Source organism: Camelus dromedarius, chromosome 6, assembly GCF_036321535.1.
Source record: "Camelus dromedarius isolate mCamDro1 chromosome 6, mCamDro1.pat, whole genome shotgun sequence".
Lineage (NCBI taxonomy): Eukaryota > Metazoa > Chordata > Mammalia > Artiodactyla > Camelidae > Camelus > Camelus dromedarius.
Window position 1 is genome coordinate 51107646 of NC_087441.1, and position 18854 is coordinate 51126499.

At 33.7% G+C, this 18854-nt stretch overlaps 1 protein-coding gene across 3 annotated transcripts in view; it reads left to right on the top strand.

The window, feature by feature from the left end:
• ASCC3 (activating signal cointegrator 1 complex subunit 3) overlaps positions 1-18854 on the top strand; it is a 302695-nt gene that overhangs the window by 158108 nt on the left and 125733 nt on the right. For all 3 annotated transcript variants that reach the window (XM_010989648.3, XM_031456078.2, XM_064486823.1), the window contains one exon: positions 9346-9480. In XM_010989648.3, coding sequence (XP_010987950.2) covers positions 9346-9480 — 135 coding nt within the window. The remainder of the gene's footprint in view (positions 1-9345; positions 9481-18854) is intronic.

Sequence of the window (18854 nt, forward strand, 5' to 3'; positions counted from 1 at the left end):
GTCAATTTCTGGTATACAAAGCTGACCATTTTTAACTTTGGGATTTCAGTAGTCATTTATTCAGTGCCCACTGATTGTGGGTGATAGCAGGGAGAGTGGTATGGGAGATGAAAAGAGACCTCAAAATTAGTAAGATGTAAACTTGCCCTCAGGCAACACCCAAAGAGGGAATGTAACTTGGTAGAAAGAACGTAGGCTTTGGAATATCAAATCTGAGGTTAATTCTCTGTTCTGCTCTTGAATGAGTAGCACGTTACAACTCTGAGCTTCAATTTTCTCCTCTGTAAAATACTAATAGAATTACCTCCCTAACTGTGTTGTTAATAGTAAGATGACTATGCCTGCACCTAGTACTGGGCCTAGCACATAGGATGCACTTAATACATCATATCTTTTATTACTAGTCCTAGTAATTATTAACAACAGTGGAGAGATCTGTCTACATCTCCAGATTACACAAGGCACAAGTATGAACAGAGTTTCTGTGGGAGTGATCATTTTCCCTGGAGAGATTGGAAAAGAATCATTAGTACTAGGCCTTAAAGGTTTGCAGAATTTCCACAGATGAAGTTGGCAGGAGAACTGAGTAAAGTAAAACATAGATAAATGCCTGAAACATACAAATACATGGTGGTTTTGAACAACAGGATGGATTTAGAGATGATACCCTGAGGCCAATAGGCCAATAATGAAAAAACTTGGAATATTATGGTCTTTAAATCAAGGAATTTGCTAACTTTGAGAGAAGACCCCAGTTAATTTTTAGATTATGCTTTCCTTTCTTCCTTTTTTTCCTTAGTTGTGCCTTCCTGTGGTTGTTTATGTAATGAATGGCAGCTTCTGTGTTCATCATGTTCCTAGACTCCAGTCGGGTACCACAGTAACTAGATATTAGCTCTGTAAGCACAGGGGCAAGTGCAGGCTGCGCTCACCCACTGCAATATCCCTAGTGCCTGTCATGTAATGTTGGATGATTGCAGACTCACAGAGGAGCTAAATCAAGCACAAAAATAGAAATAAATGGTAGTTAAGTGATAAATGCTTAAGAGAGGGCCATATGAATTCTTTGGATGCTCAAAAGAATAAAGTATCACTTGTACCTGGAATCATGAGGGAGATTTTTATTATTTTAATTTAACTATTATAGTGGCATCATCTCCACCCATGTAAGTATAAGGATTTCTTTTCTTTTTTCTTTTCTTTCTTTTCTTTCTTTTTTTTCTTTTCTTTTCTTTTCTTTCCTTCCTTCCTCTCTTTCTCTCTTTCTCTCTTTCTTAAATGAGTTTTATGAATTTGTACCAGTTCTTCAAGTAGTTCAGTGTCTACAAAGCTATATTTTTAAATGTTTAAATCAAAGTTTCTTTTATACGATCTGTTTCGGTTATACTAACTCTTTCTCAGGGATTCCTCCCTGAGTACTTTTTCGCTCATCTTCACCCTTCATTAAAAAAAAAAAAAAAAAAAAAAAAAAAAAAAAAGCCCCCTTTTTTCTTTTAATAAGCCCATCGTTTTAAAATTGTCCTGTCCATTGTTCTATCAATTTACAATTCCAAAATCATCTTTAGGGTTTTTTTCTGTTTTATCTACCATTTTCTCTTACACTTCCTTGAGTCATATTTTCTTTATCATCATGTAATGTATATTCCTTTACAAAAATTCATGATTTTTCCATGATGATGGCATTTCTCTTTAATTGCTCAGTTTAAGATCTTCCTCTAACATAAAAATACTTTTTCAAGTATCGGTTTTAGTGGTATCTTTTTTTTTCTGAGTCTTGAATGAATTTTTTCTTAGTATAGATTTTATACTGAGGTTGTGTTTTGCCTTTCCAGCTATCATTGCTCCTCTTTCGGCATGTCCATTTCTGCCAAAAGCCTGTATTCACCAAATCCATGTGCATTTGCTCTCTTCTCTGTACCTTTGGCTTCTGTATACCTTCCCTTGAAATGCTATTTATTTTCTTCTGTTAGATCACGTCTCTCTTTTCTTTTAAAGCATTTCCAGGTAAACTAAAACAAGATAAACTTGTCACTTAGATCAAAAGTACCACCACTCTTCTAAGTTCATTTTAAAATACGTTTTTACTTTGACACCATAAATCCTTTAGCAATAAAATAATCATATCAAATATACTAGTACAATGGTACATTATAAATGTACCATTACAACTTCATTATCATTACTGATCATTTCTCCTCTTCAATATAACTTATATATTTAGTTATGAAACTATTTTGTTTCATTGGGTAAGACAAGAAATACATGATATACAGAGAAAACATTATCTTTTTATCCCCCATCCCATTTTCATTTGTGAGGTAACTAATTTGGTTGGTGTCCATCCATATCTCTCTATTTTTAAACACACACATACTATATATGTATACACACACTCAGGATAATACTATGGAAATTGATTTTCAACTTGATTTTTTGTGTGTAGCATTATATTGTGGATATCTTTGCAGATATCTTTCAGATCTGCTTGTGTGTGCATGCGTGCAGGAGCAAAATCCAACTCTGTACCCACCATTGGATTTCCAAAGCCACACAGTGTTACTGCAGTTCAGCACCTTTTCACATGTTTATGACTATTTTCACTTTCTTGCCTATAAATTTCCCCAAAGTCATAGAGAAAAATCCTGACAGATCTAAAGAAAAATGAACTATTTCTGTACTAAATAAGATACCATATCAGAGTCAAAAGATGAAGCATAGACTAGAACAGAATATTTGCAATATAAAGACAAAACATACTATCTTCTGTATTGTAAGAACACTTACAAATTGATAAGAAAAAAAATGCCCAATAATAAAACAGACAATATCCACAATAGGGACATAGTTCAGTGGTTATGTTACTTTGACTCAGAATTTCACTTCCATGAAAATATTCACAAACGGGAGAAATGTCTTGTGTACAGAATTATTTATTACAGCATTGCTTTAAATAAGAAAGGATTGTAAACAGCATAAATGTCTATTAAACGAGGACCAGTTAAATAAATTACGGTATTTCTAAGTAATGCAAATGAAAGAATTAAGGAAGAAATTGTGTATTGATAGAAAAAGATCTTCAGATGACCTGTCTAGCTGGTCAGTACTGGCAGGCCTAAACTAAGAACTGACTCACAGCAATCAGAATGATTTAAAACTGCATTTACCTGATATCACAGACAGGGTATCATAACCACAGCAATAAAAGTCTGTTTTGTTGTCTACATGCCCCGTGATATATAAGTCTGAATTATACCTATAGTGGTACTACCCATTCAAACCATAGACCTTAAAAAATTATTTACTGTTTTCTCAGTTCTCCCAAAGTTAGTACTTACCAGAACCATTCTAAATGCACAGACAGGTTTTTTTGGCTTTTGTTTTGGTTTGGTTTTGGGGTGTTTTGTTTTTGGTTTTTGGTTTTTGGTTTTTTGTGGGTTTTTTTTTTTACTTACAGTGGATGCCATAACACTGGGCCTCAAATTTTAACTTACAACAGAATCTCTTGAAGGGCTTACTAAACCAGATTGCTGGGTCCCACCCTCAGAATTTTTGGATAAAATGTAGAGTGGGCTATTAATTTGTAGTTCTAACAAGTTCCTCGGGGATGCTGTTGCTCATGTTATGGGGACACTTTTTTTTAATTTAAGTGTAGTTGATTTACAGTGTTGTGTTAGTTTCAAGTGTACAGCAAAGTGATTCATTTATACATATATGAATATATATTCTTTTTCAGATTCTTTTCCATTATAGGTTATTACAAGATATATATACATATATGGGGACACACTTAGAATCACTATTTTTTTAAGTCCTTAGGGCTTAATTCTCCTGAAAATCCTGGGTTAAGAAAGTTGGGAAGAACTGAGAGCAAGACAAATAAATGGCTATGCTGGTTAGAGAGAAAACATAGTTAGTGGGACATAAACCTCCTCACCCTCCAGTCTTGTCCTTTAACCACTGCAGTAGGCAATGCCATATATTGTAGAGCATTATTCCTCAGCAACATTTCCTGTGGGACACCTAACTGCTATGCTGTTGTATCTTTTTCAGGTATTTCAATTCTTAGTTTTCCTTCTTAGTGGAAATTTCTAGGAAAGAGAATTTTATTCAAGATTTCACAATGAATCTTTGGCCTCCTCCCTCCTGTTTTAAAAATAACCTCAGACTAAAGTATTTCTATTAATTTTTTCATTCCCAGTTCATCTGGGAATAAAACAACATCTTACAAATGTTGTTAAAGAATAAGTGTTCTTTTCAACTATTTTGTTGGTGTTAGATACACACACACTTGCAGAAATGAGGAATAAATGTTTATATAGGTATCAATTTATAATAGTCATTTACTGATCTAACCATTTAGTCTTTTAGGTCAAGTTAATTTTATTAATGTTTATTACCCTTGTAATGGTATTAATACTCATCAGCTTTGTCTAAGGGTCTCCAAGCTCCTGTATAAAGAGTTTTAGCATCCCCTTTGAACTTGTTAGAAATGCACATTCTTGTCTTGCCTGAGGCCTACTTGATTAGAAAGGGGGGTAAAGGGAAGGATCAGCAGTTTGTGTTTTTAATAAGCTTGCCAGGTGATTTTGACTCATTCTACAATTTGAGGGCTGTTGTTTTACTGAATGTGGTGTTTCACTTGCACTATATCCTTCAGTAGTAACTATCTATGGGCTAGGGGAAGTAAGAATCAAAGAGATTAAATAGTTTGTTCTAAATCACACTGCTGTTTAACAATATTTCAAAATAGAAGTTTTGTCCTTTTTAAAGTAGTATGTCCTCTCCTTTGAATGTGCTGAAACAGTATCCGTTACTTTAGCATTTTGGTTTTTTGAGTGATCATTATCTGAGCTTCTACTTTCCATTAATTTTAAAAAGCATCTCATTTGAAGGACACTTTTTGGCAACTCAGATACCAGCACCAGAACTCAGATTCACATACTGTCTTTCCTAGTCGAGGACTCATTCCATCGTACATTTTTAAACTAAAAAAAAATTCGTGAAATATTTTTAATTGCAGTAACCTAACAGACCTCAAGTAAAAACAGAATCAGCTTTATAAAACACTTAAAATTTACTAACATTATATACTTGAATCTACTGTTCTAATCTTATTTTAATGACACATGCCCATTTAACTGCTGTTTGGTTACCAGCAGCGTTTCTAAGATTAATTTGGAGTTATTTCTGCCAAATGAAACAGTGCTGTCCTCTCTGTTAGTTATAATTTTCATATGAGTCTGTTTAAATTAATTAACCAAATTAACAAACCATAAAATCAAGTATGTTTATAGAGACCCAAAACCTTGTAATGGCTGCTATTGGAGCCTCTAGACAGAAAATTCTTAATAAGAAAAAGAGTTTATTTTACTGAACAAGACATGATGGATTCTTTAATAAAAAGAAATTGCTGCTTTAAGTTGTAACTAATATTTCTCTTGGCTGCAGTAGAAAATAATTTGCAAAATGGTAAGTTGACAAGTCAAACTGAAATAATTAATGAAGATTTAGGGTCATATTTTATTTTCCCGTATGTTCTCCATATCTGTTATTTTCAGAGGATTTACATAATGTGGCATTTGAATTATGGAGAACAGAAATTTGGTTGTATTATAAAACCCTAGCCCATCTGGAAAATTTTCTTGGGGCTATACTGGTTACGTAAAATATCCTAATAATCCCTCATATTTCATATGTATAGGTAAATAAAGATGAGGTATTAGGGGGTCTTTGTAATGGTGGTTTTATTTATGTTTTATTTTAAACTTCTTTTGTCTTAGAAGAAGAAAGCTAAGTCGGTGGTAATCATTAACTAATTTCACTCAGTAGTAGTACAGTGGTGATCCCAATAGTTGTTAATTATTGAATTTTTAAACCCCACTGCTACATATTTTTACTCTCCTGGTTTTAGAGGAGGATCCAGAAATCTATTTTAACAAGCCCCAGCAGTGATTCTGATGAAGTGGTCCCTGGGCGTCAGAGTAAGAAATTTTGAAAGAGAACCTACTTCTTCAAGCTAACACACTAAAATTACCAAGGATAAATACTCTATATACTGCTGTAGCCTCCTCCATTCAGATTGCACCCTGCTTCTACAGCCAGGTGGCACGGATTCCTGGTGGGTTTTTTTTGCCATAATAGCAGTGTTCCAATTTGGTGCCTCGGAACATATTTATCATTGTATCCCTGGTGCTTTGTCCACTGCTCGGCACACAATAAGTATGTGTAATATCTTGGCATGGATGAAGGAAGGAGACCAGCTAGCTCCGTGTTTAGCATTCCTGTGTTATCCACACTCCATCCATCTTCTAGGTCAGCTTCCTAAATTATGTCTGCAGTTTTATCTTACTCCTTAAATTGTATGGAAGAAGGGACCATGTCTTATCCATTTTCATATCTTTCCTTTCAACAGTATTCTACAAATACATGGCCAGTGAATCTATATTAAGTAAAAATTATTTTGTGCTCATTTAATCCATCATGCACGATTCTCATCTCCATGAGGGTAGAGACCTTGTCTCTTTTTCATAGCAATTTTCTCAGCATTTGGTAGTGACTGCATCCTCAGAAATGCTTGAATGAATGAATAAATTAATAAAATAATAAGTAACTTCATTTTAATTGAGATTTTTGTAAAATTTAATGTTAGGGATAAAGCTTTGTGTGTAATCAAATTTATATAAAAGAAAAAAAAATCTGCCTTACCCTTTAAAAGGAAACTCACAGTTGAAATATCAATACATTTTACAAAGGATGGTAGAATTTGACAGCTTCTGAATTGGTGAAGCTTCATTGGGGCATAGTTAACAGGATTTTCTATCTAACATAATATTAGGCAGCTATGTCAATAATTATGACGATATCTTAATGAGCTTAAATGGCAGTCTTTTGACATCCTATGAGGTAAGGATAATTCCCCAGAAAGCTATAGAGCCTATAAAAATCAGATTTGAGTTTTCTTAAGTTGAAAATAAGGAAAACAAAAGAATTTTCTAAGTATCCATGAAACTTTCTGAAATAAATTTTATTATTGTACTCCTTAAAATATTCTTATGATCATGTTTCTTTTCAGAATGCATTAGTATCAGAGAGTAAGTTAGAGCTCTGATAAAGTGTGAAATCTCAAGCTTTATAGCCTCAAAGGCTGTGATTAACTTATGGTAAACATCTTCAGGTGACTTACAATGCTTGTTTTATTTTCTCCGTTTTGGGAGATTTTTATTGAGGAATGTCTGTTCTTCTTCAAATTATCTACTCTCCTTTACTTTGAATACACCCTAAAAGAATATTGGTTATTTAAGTATTCCAGTTTCTTGAATGATTGTTATCAGAGGTTTTGCTCTACTGTGAGTTTCATCAGATCCCATATGTGAAACATTCCCCTTGACAAGTTACTATGGGTTGATTGTAAGATGACTGTGAGTTAATTATAAGATTACTGTGGGTTAATGGCAAATGCTGGAGAGGCTGTGGAGAAAGGGGAACCCTCCTACACTGCTGGTGGGAATGCAGAGTTTGGTGCAGCCACTGTGGAAAACAGTATGGAGATTCCTCAAAAGACTAGGAATAGACTTACCATATGACCCAGGAATCCCACTCCTGGGCATATATCCAGAAGGAACCCTACTTCAGGATAACACCTGCACCCCAATGTTCATAGCAGCACTATTTACAATAGCCAAGACATGTAAACAGCCTAAATGTCCATCAATGGATGACTGAATAAAGAAGATGTGGTATATTTATACAATGGAATACTATTCAGCCATAAAAACTGACAACATAACACCATTTGCAGCAACATAAATGCTCCTGGAGAATGTCATTCTAAGTGAAGTAAGCCAGAAAAAGAAAGACAAATACCATAATATGAGATCACTCATATGTGGAATCTAAAAAAAAAAAAAAAAAAATACACACACAAACAAAGCATAAATACAAAACAGAAACAGACTCATAGACATAGAATACAAACTTGTGGTTGCCAAGGGGGCAGATGGTGGGAAAGGATAGACTGGGATTTCAAAAATGTAGAATAGATAAACAAGATTATACTGTAAAGCACAGGGAAATATACACAAGATCTTATGGTAGCTCACTGAGAGAAAAATGTGACAATGAATATATATATGTTCATGTATAACTAAAAACTTGTGCTCTATACTGGAATGTGATACAACATTGTAAAGTGATTATAAATCAATAAAAAATGTTAAAAAAAAAAAAAAAGATTACTGTAGGTTAATTACACAGCAGGTGCTCTAGAGCTGTGTCGCTCTGTCTCCTTTCTGGTGAAATCCCGGCCTCCGTCCCTTTTTCACTTTTGTCCATCCTCAAAATGATCTTCTCTTCCTCAGGTCAGCTTGCTGAGCCTAGTAATTCCCTGACTAAAAATAATCTGTTGCATGTCCTTCTAAATGTGTAGCCTGCAAATAACACCCAAATTCCAGCTTCTAGGACAACATGATTGACAGAAGTATATGGATACTGGGAATTCCGAGAGGCAAGAATTAGGAATTTAGTAAAGGCTCTTTGGGAAGGCTGGGGTTGAGCTGTGGAGAGAGGGAGCAGGGGGAGTGGAAGCCAAAGAAGAAACATCACGGAGAGAAGGCAGGCCCTGATAGTCAGCAAATGCAGACTGCTAGTCACTCCCTTATTTTATTCTCTTAATTTGCCTTCACATTCTGCCTGCCTACTGTATCTGAAAAGACTTTTTTTCCACTTCTTGACAAAGCATCCAGACACTCAACTTCCCCCTAATTCAGATTTCCACAGTCGCTTTGTGAATAATTCCACAGGAAGGTATGTCACAACAGAAAATTCCAAATACCTCTCTGGGAGCTTTTTCACTGCCAGCAGTCCCCTGAACTCTATTTTAAATGGTTGTTTTTCGACATGATTTTGTCCAAGGAAGAATGTTCTTTATTGTTTTCAATTTCTTTAAACATCTTTTTGATACTAGCAATTTCATTGACTATGAAATAAGACTCTTTGTATATTTTTATACTCTGTCCTTTTAATATATGATTATGCTAATGACTCATGTCTTCAAAAGAGAAATGCACAAATTAAACTCCACATTTTATATAATCCATTAATTTTATTCTGACCTCTGCCAATTTCTAGGCTAAAAATAAATAAAGCCGTGTTTATTGAGTTTTACTTAACTTGACTTTATCCTATATATACACTTTGTTCTAAAATAATCAAATGTTGGAGAATTCATAAACTGGGGGTTTTATTTTGAAAAATTAACAGTTGTTTATACAGGGTGATTTCCAGACTAGTATTAAGCCATCTTTGAATGAATTTGAATATTAAATAAACTTCTTTTCTTTATTTTAGGTGATGGTGTTTGTACATGCTCGAAATGCCACTGTAAGAACAGCTATGTCTCTAATAGAAAGAGCAAAGAATAATGGCCAGATTTCCTACTTTTTACCTACTCAAGGACCTGAATATGGGCATGCAGAAAAACAGGTAGGGAGCAAACGACATTACAATACAAGAACTAAATCACATAATGTGCCAGGTATACCAGATGTTTTACATAGGAAAGCACCATGATCTTCAATATTCAAAAAGGTAATTTTATCCTGTTATAATCTTGAATTTTTTCTTGACTTTGAAAGAATCCCAATGCATGACGTGTTCAATGATCACTTTTTTCTATCTGGTTATAATTGTAATGTTTAATCCTGCTCTTGAAAATATAGCTAAAATGCAGTTAAATTCTATGAAATATGTTAACATCTTATGGATTATTGTTCTTTTAAAGATATAACAGATAACTTTTTTTAATTTATAAGATTACTAGAGACAGATGCAACTTACATAAACAAAATCTCTTTCTTGAGTATGTAAAAATCTGAAACCAAAAAGGTTCAGAACAGCTGCCTTGCTACTCGGTATGTGCTCAGAGGACTTGAAAAGCCTGTCTCCTCATTAGAAATGGAGAACCTCAGGCCCTACCTGAGCTTTACCGTATCATAATCTGCATTTCAGCTTGATCCCTGGGTGGTTTATGCACATTTCAGCTTGAGAAGCACATCTCTAGGTAATTTGGGTATTGATAGTGTTCCAAGATTTACAGAGGGTTTTATTTAATTATACCAAATAATGATTTACATCAAGAGTGGGCAAACTACAGCCCAAGGGCCAAAGGTGGCATTTTATAATTAAAGTTTTACTGGAAAATAGTCAAAACCCTTCCTTTATTTTCTATAACTGCTTTTTTTAAACACAAGGGCAGAATCAGTAGTCGATACAGGGATTATATGGCTCACAAATCCCAAAACGTTCTCTGTCCCTTTGCAGAAAAATTTGCCCTGATTTAAAGTTATAAACAATAAATTTTCAAATAAAAAAATCTCTGACAGTGATATTTTCTATGTATAACATAAGATTGAACTGATATTTGCTGAACAGCTGCCAGACACTGTACTCTGCAACTTCACATTTACCACCTTATGTGCCATTTTATGTATTTAGTTGTTAGGGTTGTGCTATAAACTTCCCTGTTTTCTATTGGTATTTTAAATTGTGACTATGATAATCTGATGCTAGTTGTTTTGAATGTCATATTCTCTTTCAATTTAACTACAAAATGTATTCATTTTCTTAATTTTTTTTGTTTTATAAAATTTTCTATTACCTACCACTTATTATGCAGCTTTGCATTCTTCCAGTTATTTATTAATTATGAATTTATGAGCAGCTTTGGAAAGTTAGGTCGGCATGCTTGAGTCTTGTTTCATTTCTTTGAAAATACAGAACTCTATTGTGTTTAAAAGCCAAGCCTTGAGAGCCACCTTGTGGTTTTCTGGTTATTTTGTACCTCTCAGTTCTGAGAATTACTGCTGTTCTACATCAGGCAGGTTTATTGTCTAATTGTTATAATAATAATATTCAGTATTTATCGAGTCTACTCGTACCAAGCATTGTTTTCATTGCTTTCTATAACTCATTCAGTGCTCTCAACAACCTATGATGTGGGTTAGTATTATTATTATCTTTTGATACAGCATCTATCAAATATAACTCAAATATAGCATGAAATATTCTAAAGCATATAGAAATAATTTATGTAGAGACATTTTCAAAATAATATTTATTTATTTAATTAAGACAGTGTCACCAAACACACAATCACAGATCACTATGCTGAAAAAAAACATGGAGAAATGGAAAGTTACAGTTGAGTAGACTTGAAAATCCTTTGCCATTTTATTATATCTCTTTTAGGTATTTTTATTATACTTGATTTTGATCCTGAATGGATTCCACAGACATTTATTAATAAGTACATGTTTTCAAGAAACGTCCTGTTCACCATTATATTCTTTAAAACAGTATTCAGCTGATAGTAGGTACCCCAAAATCAATTTTTTTTTTTTTTGCCTTTGTTCCTTGGAGACAAACATAAGTGATGTTCTCACTTTAATTTTCTCTTTTGATCTCTACCAGTGTTCTTTCCTTGAAAGATTCTTATCACCATTTTGCAGATAAGGAAACTGAGAAGACAGAATAAAGTTCTCAGAGACTCCCCTGTAATAAGTGGAGCTGTAGTTTGAACCAGTCTGACTCTAAAGTCTACCCCATCAGTACAGTGCATCCTGTTTGTTCAAAAGCAAACATATCAAACCCAGTCTGACTTTAGGCCTTTGAGTTTTTTTGTTTGTTTGTTTTAGTAAAAGAAAGGCACATTACTTTAGCCGAACTGTATCCCTCTTTCTCCTAAAGAGAGATTCAAAACAGTTGGCCCCTCCACAGTGGAAGTTATTTTATAACAAAAGGTAATCTTTCTAAATGTTTTCTCAAAGATCCAGAATTTTAGATTATTCTTCAGTGCAAGTTGTATGTTTGTCCTTATTTGTTGAAGTGCCTTTTGAACTTGAATGGATTAACATTCTGGCAGTACTAAGAAAGCTATTACCATGATGACAGGAGATATTTCTTATGTTTTTGAAAAATGGGAAATTAAGTACTCAAAGCATTAAAATAAAATGAGAAGGTAAATTTGCTGTGGTGGGAGACTCCTAACTCCTGTTAATGGAAAGGCAGCTAAATCCCTACTGTGTCTCTGTGCTGCTTTCCCCCTAAGTGCTTAATGTAACCGTCTCAATCCCTGACTCACCAAGTATGGTTTTTAAAAGCTTTTCTTCACAGTTTTATTCAGCACACTGTAGCTAGTAAATAATAGATAAAACTCTGTTAAGAACTCCTTTTCTGTGTGTGGGCGGGGTATGTGTATGTGTGTGTATAGGCTATTTCCATGCCTTAGCCACAGCTGAGAATGAGTCTTTTCTTCCCAGTAAGTAACAGTTATACTTCAGGACTCCTCAATCCATTCCCATCTTTAATATCAAATTCACTCCCAGCTGAAAAATCATCTATATTTCCAAATTGTCCACTGAAACAGGAAAATAGGAAAAGGAAAGTGAAGTTCCCCAAGAGTAGTTTTAGCTATAAAGAGCTTCCTGTTCTCTCTGGGGAAGGGAGTGTCCCAGAAATTCCAAATGAGCCCCAAAGCAAGAGGGCACGCAAACATAAAGCTCTGGTTGTGGCTTCACCTCTAGAAGCCCTGTGGCCTTAAACACCTAAACATGTCTGAAACATACTTTCTCCTCTGTCAAATGGAATAATAATGGGGTAAACAACACCTATCCTAGGAGTTTTCCATGAGCAACAAGTGAAATGATGCATGAAATTATTTTGGAAACTCTCTAAGAATGATAATATATTACATATATTATGGAAATCTACTTTTAGAAATTTACTCTGGATATTCCTTTTTGCCTTCCCCCACAAAGATACTTCTTAAGAAACCATTATTTTCTGTAAGAACATAATTCAGGGAGTAGTAGCAGCTTACATTTATACATAGACATGTATCATTATGTATGCAGACGTTTTCATTATTAAGCTATTGCTCTTATTATTATTGTAATTGTAAGTTGAATAAATTATTTGAATTAGTATCTTCAGATTCTGTTTCATTTGCCCTCTCAGTCAAATAATTCTTCCTTTTAGGGATGAAAATTTTAACAGGCCTTAAATACTCTAGTATTAGGATGGGTGTTCTTACACACAGAAACACACACACACACCCCCGCACCCTGTACAATGTTTCTCTGATTTATGGACAATGATGTGGTTAGATTTTTTACATACATTAGTGATACTAGAAGTTTTTCCTATAGGTAGATACGGTCTATCATGCAGTAAGCCTCATGAATGTAATTACTGGAAATATCCATTAAACAAATCAGAACACTTGGAAAAATCCAATAATAATATGTACTCTCAAGCTATGTCATTTTATGACACTATTATTATCTAGATCTGCCAACATCTCCTGTTTTCATAGGTTAGCTCTAGCCTTTGCCTAATTTAAAGGAATTTGACTTTAATATAAGTTATCTGATACTTAATATTGATAGCTTTAATTATTTCTGCTTTAGCAGGTATCCAGTGTCAGTATAGCCAAATAGATTTAGAATTTCCTCTTCCTGGAATAGATGATACCTGTTACGTAAGGGCAGTAATAGATGTCTAATAGCTCCCTTTCTCTTATTTTTTACTTGAAGTGCAAAATGTTATCTTCTCAGAGTTTATTCTTTCATCAGGCATATCAACCTCCTTTCCTTTTGGAGGCAAACTTATTAATTATACTGACTGTTTGTAACCACACAGAAAGAATATCAAAAGTATATTAATGTTTTTTAATAAAATCAAAGAAAATTAATTGGATTTTTGGAAGCATGACTTTTCTGTTTTCAAAGGGAGGTAGCCTTTTCAGAATAAAGACTTTGGATCCAGGCAAACCTGGTTTTTAATTTTGATTCACACACTCTGACATAGCATTTCAACTTCCTCGAGCTATGATTTGTCATAAACAAAGTGGCAATGATATCTTAAGATTTTTGTACTAAATGAGGTAACATAGAATTTGCCTGTCACATAGTAGACACACTGTAAATGGTTATGTATGAGCTTTGAAGGGAAAGAAGATGACAGTTTTAAAGAATAATAGATGAGACAACACTTAAATTTGAAGCTTTGAACAACAAAAAATAACATTGAATTTTAAAAGGCAATAAATAGGTTGGGGAAATACAACAAATACAACAGACCAGTTAATATCTACATCTTTAGGTCCTGTACTTATTAAGTTTAATAACTAAAACATGATGATTCCAGTACTTAAATGAACAAAAAAGGAAATAAAATAGGTCAACAAACTGGAAGAAAAAATTATTAAAGTTGTGAAATGTAATAGGCTTTATATTCTTAAACCCAATAAATTATCAAAAACTAAAAATGTTAATGTCGAATTCTGAAGATGTTTTGAGGATTTGGCACACTCCTAGATTTCCTGTGGCAATAATCAGTTCAATCCTTTAAAAAAAAATTTGGTAATATATTTTAAGAGCCAAACATTTTTTTAGAGCCTTTAACCTTGAAATCTTAAATCTGGGAATCTTTCCAAGGAAAGATTAAAAGGAAAAGTTAATATATACCAAGAGTTTTATTCCAACATGTTATTTATAATGAAAAAAAAATGATACAGACAGCATAAATATCCAATAATAGGGGAATTTTAAAATAAAGCATGGACAGTAATTCAATTAACTATTGTATACCTGCTAAGAACACTGATTTTAGAGTATATAAGACATCCAATTCTAAATTAATATTTCAGTTTTAACTCAATTGACCAAGTGTCTTGTGCCACTCTAACCTAAATAAGTGGCCAGATGAGACAGAGTCTTTCTAAGACATAGGCATTCTCACAGAGGATTTAGAAATAAATATATATAAGGAAAGCAAAATGTGGTAAAAAAAAAAAAAAAACATGAGAGAAGGACAGATAGTTCAGTGAGAACACAAAGGAGAAGTATATTAATTTAAACCAGTGGTCTTGTATTTCAGTAGCAGCAATGAGGGTAAAGAGCATTCCAAGGGAAAAGAGAAAGAGGACATGGGCAAAGGAAGCCAGTGGATATATTTGGAGAAAGAGAGTGTTTCTTAGTCTCTGGAAGGTAAGGTGCATGAAAGGCTGGGTATGTAGATTTTGGTCAGAATGGAGAGGACCTTAAATTATACTCTTAAGTATTTGGACTTTATGTGAGGTGAGGATCTGTTTAAGTTTGTGGACAAGCCAAGCTGTAAGACCAGAATTCAAATGCTGAAAAGTGGAATTGATTGTCCTCCACACAAGGGAACTTCTCATGGCCCAGGTGTTCATTTCAACATAATCTCACATGTGCCTCACTTTGTATACGTAAGAGGGTTTTTTTTTCCAGTTTTATTGAGGAAAAATTGACATGTATTACTGTATAAGTTTAAGGTATACAGCATGATGGTTTGATTTACATATATTGTGAAATGATTACCACAACAGGTTTAGTTAATATCCATCATTTTATATAGATTCAATAAAAAGAAAAATAAGAACCTTTTCCTTGTGATAAGGACTTTTAGGATATAGTCTCTTAACTACTTTCCTATATACCACAAAGCAGCGTTAACTATCATCATCATGTTGTACATCACATCCCTAGTACTTATTTACCTTGTAACTGAAAGCTTGTTCCTTTTGACTGCCTTCCTCCAATTCCCCCTCTCTCCCTACTCTGCCTTGTCTCTGGTAACCACAGATCTGATCTCTTTTTCTATGAGTTTGGTGGGGTTTTTTTGTTTTTTTGTTTTTTTTTATTTTGGTTTTGATTTTAGATTCTATATATGACTGAGATCTCACAGTATTTGTCTTTCTATGCCTGACTTATTTGACTTAACATAATGCTTTCAAGGCCCATGCATATTATCACACACGGTAGGATTTCCTCGCTTTTAAATGGCTGAAAAATAATCCAATGTATGTGTAAATATATATATATAACTATATATATATATATATATAAAGCAAACAAACTATATATATATATATAGTTTGTTTGCTATATATATCCACATATACTTTGTTCCCCGTTCAATCGTTGGTAACCTAGGTTATTTCCATGCCTTGGCTATTGTAAATAATGCTGCTATGAACATAAGGGTTTAGATATCTTTTTGATGTTTTTGTTTCCTTTGAATATATTCCCAGAAGTGGAATTGCTTGATCATATGGTAGTTCTATTTTTAATTTTTTGGTGAACCTCCGTAGTGTTTCATAGTGGCTGTACCAATTTACATTCCCACCAGCAGTGCACAAGTTTCCTTTTTTCCACATCTTCACCAGCATTTGTTATCTCTTCTCTTTTTGATGATGGTCATTCTAATAGGTGTGAGGTGATATCTCATTGTGCTTTTAATTTGCATTTCCCTAAAGACTGGCTAGTGATGTTGAGCATCTTTTTATGTACCTGTTGGCCATTTGTATATCTTCATTGGAAAAATGTTTATATAGGCCGTTTGACCATTTTTAGTTGGATTATTTGGTTATTTGCTATTGAGTTGTATGAGTTCTTTATATATTTTGGATATCAACCCCTTATTAGATACATGGTTTGCAAATATTTTTTTTCCCATTCTGTAGGTTGTCTTCTCAGTTTGTTGATTTTTTTTTTTTTTTGGCTTTGTGAAAGTTTTTTAGTTTGATGTCATCCCACTTGTTTACTTTTGATTTTGTTGTTTGTGCTTTAGGTATGATTTCCAAAAAATATTACCATGACCCATGTCAAAGAGCTTTCTAGTGAGACATTTTTTAAGGAACATAGAAAGTAGCATTGGAATTTTATCCTTATTTCTCTTGTTATTACTTTTAACTAAATTTTGATTGCAGTAATTTTAGTTCTTGTGCTTTAAGATGTATTTTAGAAGCATAGAATAAATTTCTTATAGCAAATTTATACATCTTATTAAAGAATTTTGCTGTTTTGGAAGAGTATGTATATCAGAATATTGTTACTCTCTCATTTGAAAATATATTAGTAGGGGAGCCACTTTAAAAACACATAGATTACATAAATAAGGTTTTTAATCCCTAGTGATACAGAGATTTTTATATTGATAAAATTTAAAAATCAAAGTGATATTTCATAGCACACTCTTTTTTAATTTTTTATTTCAGCATTTATTTTAAAATGGCCAAATAGATATAAAGAATGCAATTTTAAATAAGATTCTCTTTTCTAATTAGGATGCTCTCTCTGGAATGTTAACTTGTTGCTATGTAATTGGGTTGTAGAAATTCCAGGGTAGCTCATGTAGGAACCGAGATCACCTTTCTAGGAATGTAACATGGATCGGGGGACATGGTACTTTCTTTCTCCCCAGTTAAAGTGAATAATTAGCACAGTTGGATGGGATATGGAAATTGGTTATGGGAAGTAGGCTAGTGTGAGTCATTGTGAATTGATTGTATACACACGAACCTGAAACTTTTTTTAGTGGTGGTTACTCAGTGACTGTTTACTGAGTATAAGCTACGTACCACTCACTGTGGTAGATCAGTAGGTATCAAGATAGATAAACTCTGCTGTCAACCTGTTTAAAGTGGATTGAGAAAGATGCATTCTATCAATCAGGACTCCTTAAAGGAAACAAACCATTCTAGGTATATTTTATATAAAAAATAATTTTGTGAGAAGTTAGATACTTACTAGAATGTTGGTTAAGACTGGAGGAGTAGAAGCTAGGCAGCTACTTCTTCTACTGGAAGTACTAGAACAGCATGTTGAGCGTAAGCCACCGCACCATCGCGGTGATCCAGCATGTAGAAGCTACAGCCACTACTACAGATGCCCTTCATCATGCATGAACTTTAAAAACACACAGATTACATAGGTAAGGTTTTTAATCCCGAGTGATACTGAGATGTGTATATTGGGAAAATGAACTTTGAATGTATAGTACATCCATTGTAATTTTCAACCCTCATTTCTCCAAGACCTTGATGACAGGTAACATGGCCAGATATACTGAACCTTAAAGGAACAAAGGTTTTTGTAAAAGGTTAGTACAAACTGTTGTGGAAGTGGTGATAGGGAAGAGAGACATCTTACCAGTTACCAGAATCAGAATATCTGAAACTAAGGCCCTAGAATTTTTAACATTATCCTCAAAAGTTTTGATCATAGCTAAATTTTGTTGGTGGCTAATGAGCCTTATCCTGAGAACAGGGTGGGAAGTGTGATGTATTTCCTCTGAAAGTCTTATGGAAGACAGAACAATGCAGGTTGTGGTTTTCTTGGTGTAGATGCCGGAGGACCAGTTTCAGATGTCCCAGTGATAGGGTTTAAAGTGGAATAAGAGCTCTAAAAGAGAGAGAAAGAGAAAGGGTGGGGAAGGTGACATATATTCCTTTGATCTCTAAACTCCTGTGCCAAAAGATAAGCCAGATAATGGTTTATGCTCCAAACAATGTAAGCAGGTCCACTGATTAATTTTATAAACTTTAATGATAAAAACCACGCTTACCAAAATTGAGGGCTTTATAATATTTTTTTCCAATATTGAAAAGATTTACTCACTAGTAGTTGTGGGAAAGAGTGGTATCATTTGGGAGAAAATACTTACCTCTTTCTGGTTAAATTTAGTTTTGATAATGACACTTAAGTTATTCCTTCCTAATGGATTTGAAATTATCCACATTAAAGCATATCTCATCAAGATAAATTACCACAGAAGGTTTACAAAGGTCACTGTAAAATATTTATGCAATTTCATATTGCTCTTTCGTTCACGGTTTGTATCAGAGCTGAAGGTCTTGTGTTACTTCTGCATATTTTTTGGTCTTGTGGAGAAAAAAACAAATTTGTTTTTTAATATTCTTAATTGCTTGCTGTCGATCTTCATGTTTTAATCATGTGTTTGTGTTAGTTTGGAAGTCGACTTTGGGAAGTGGT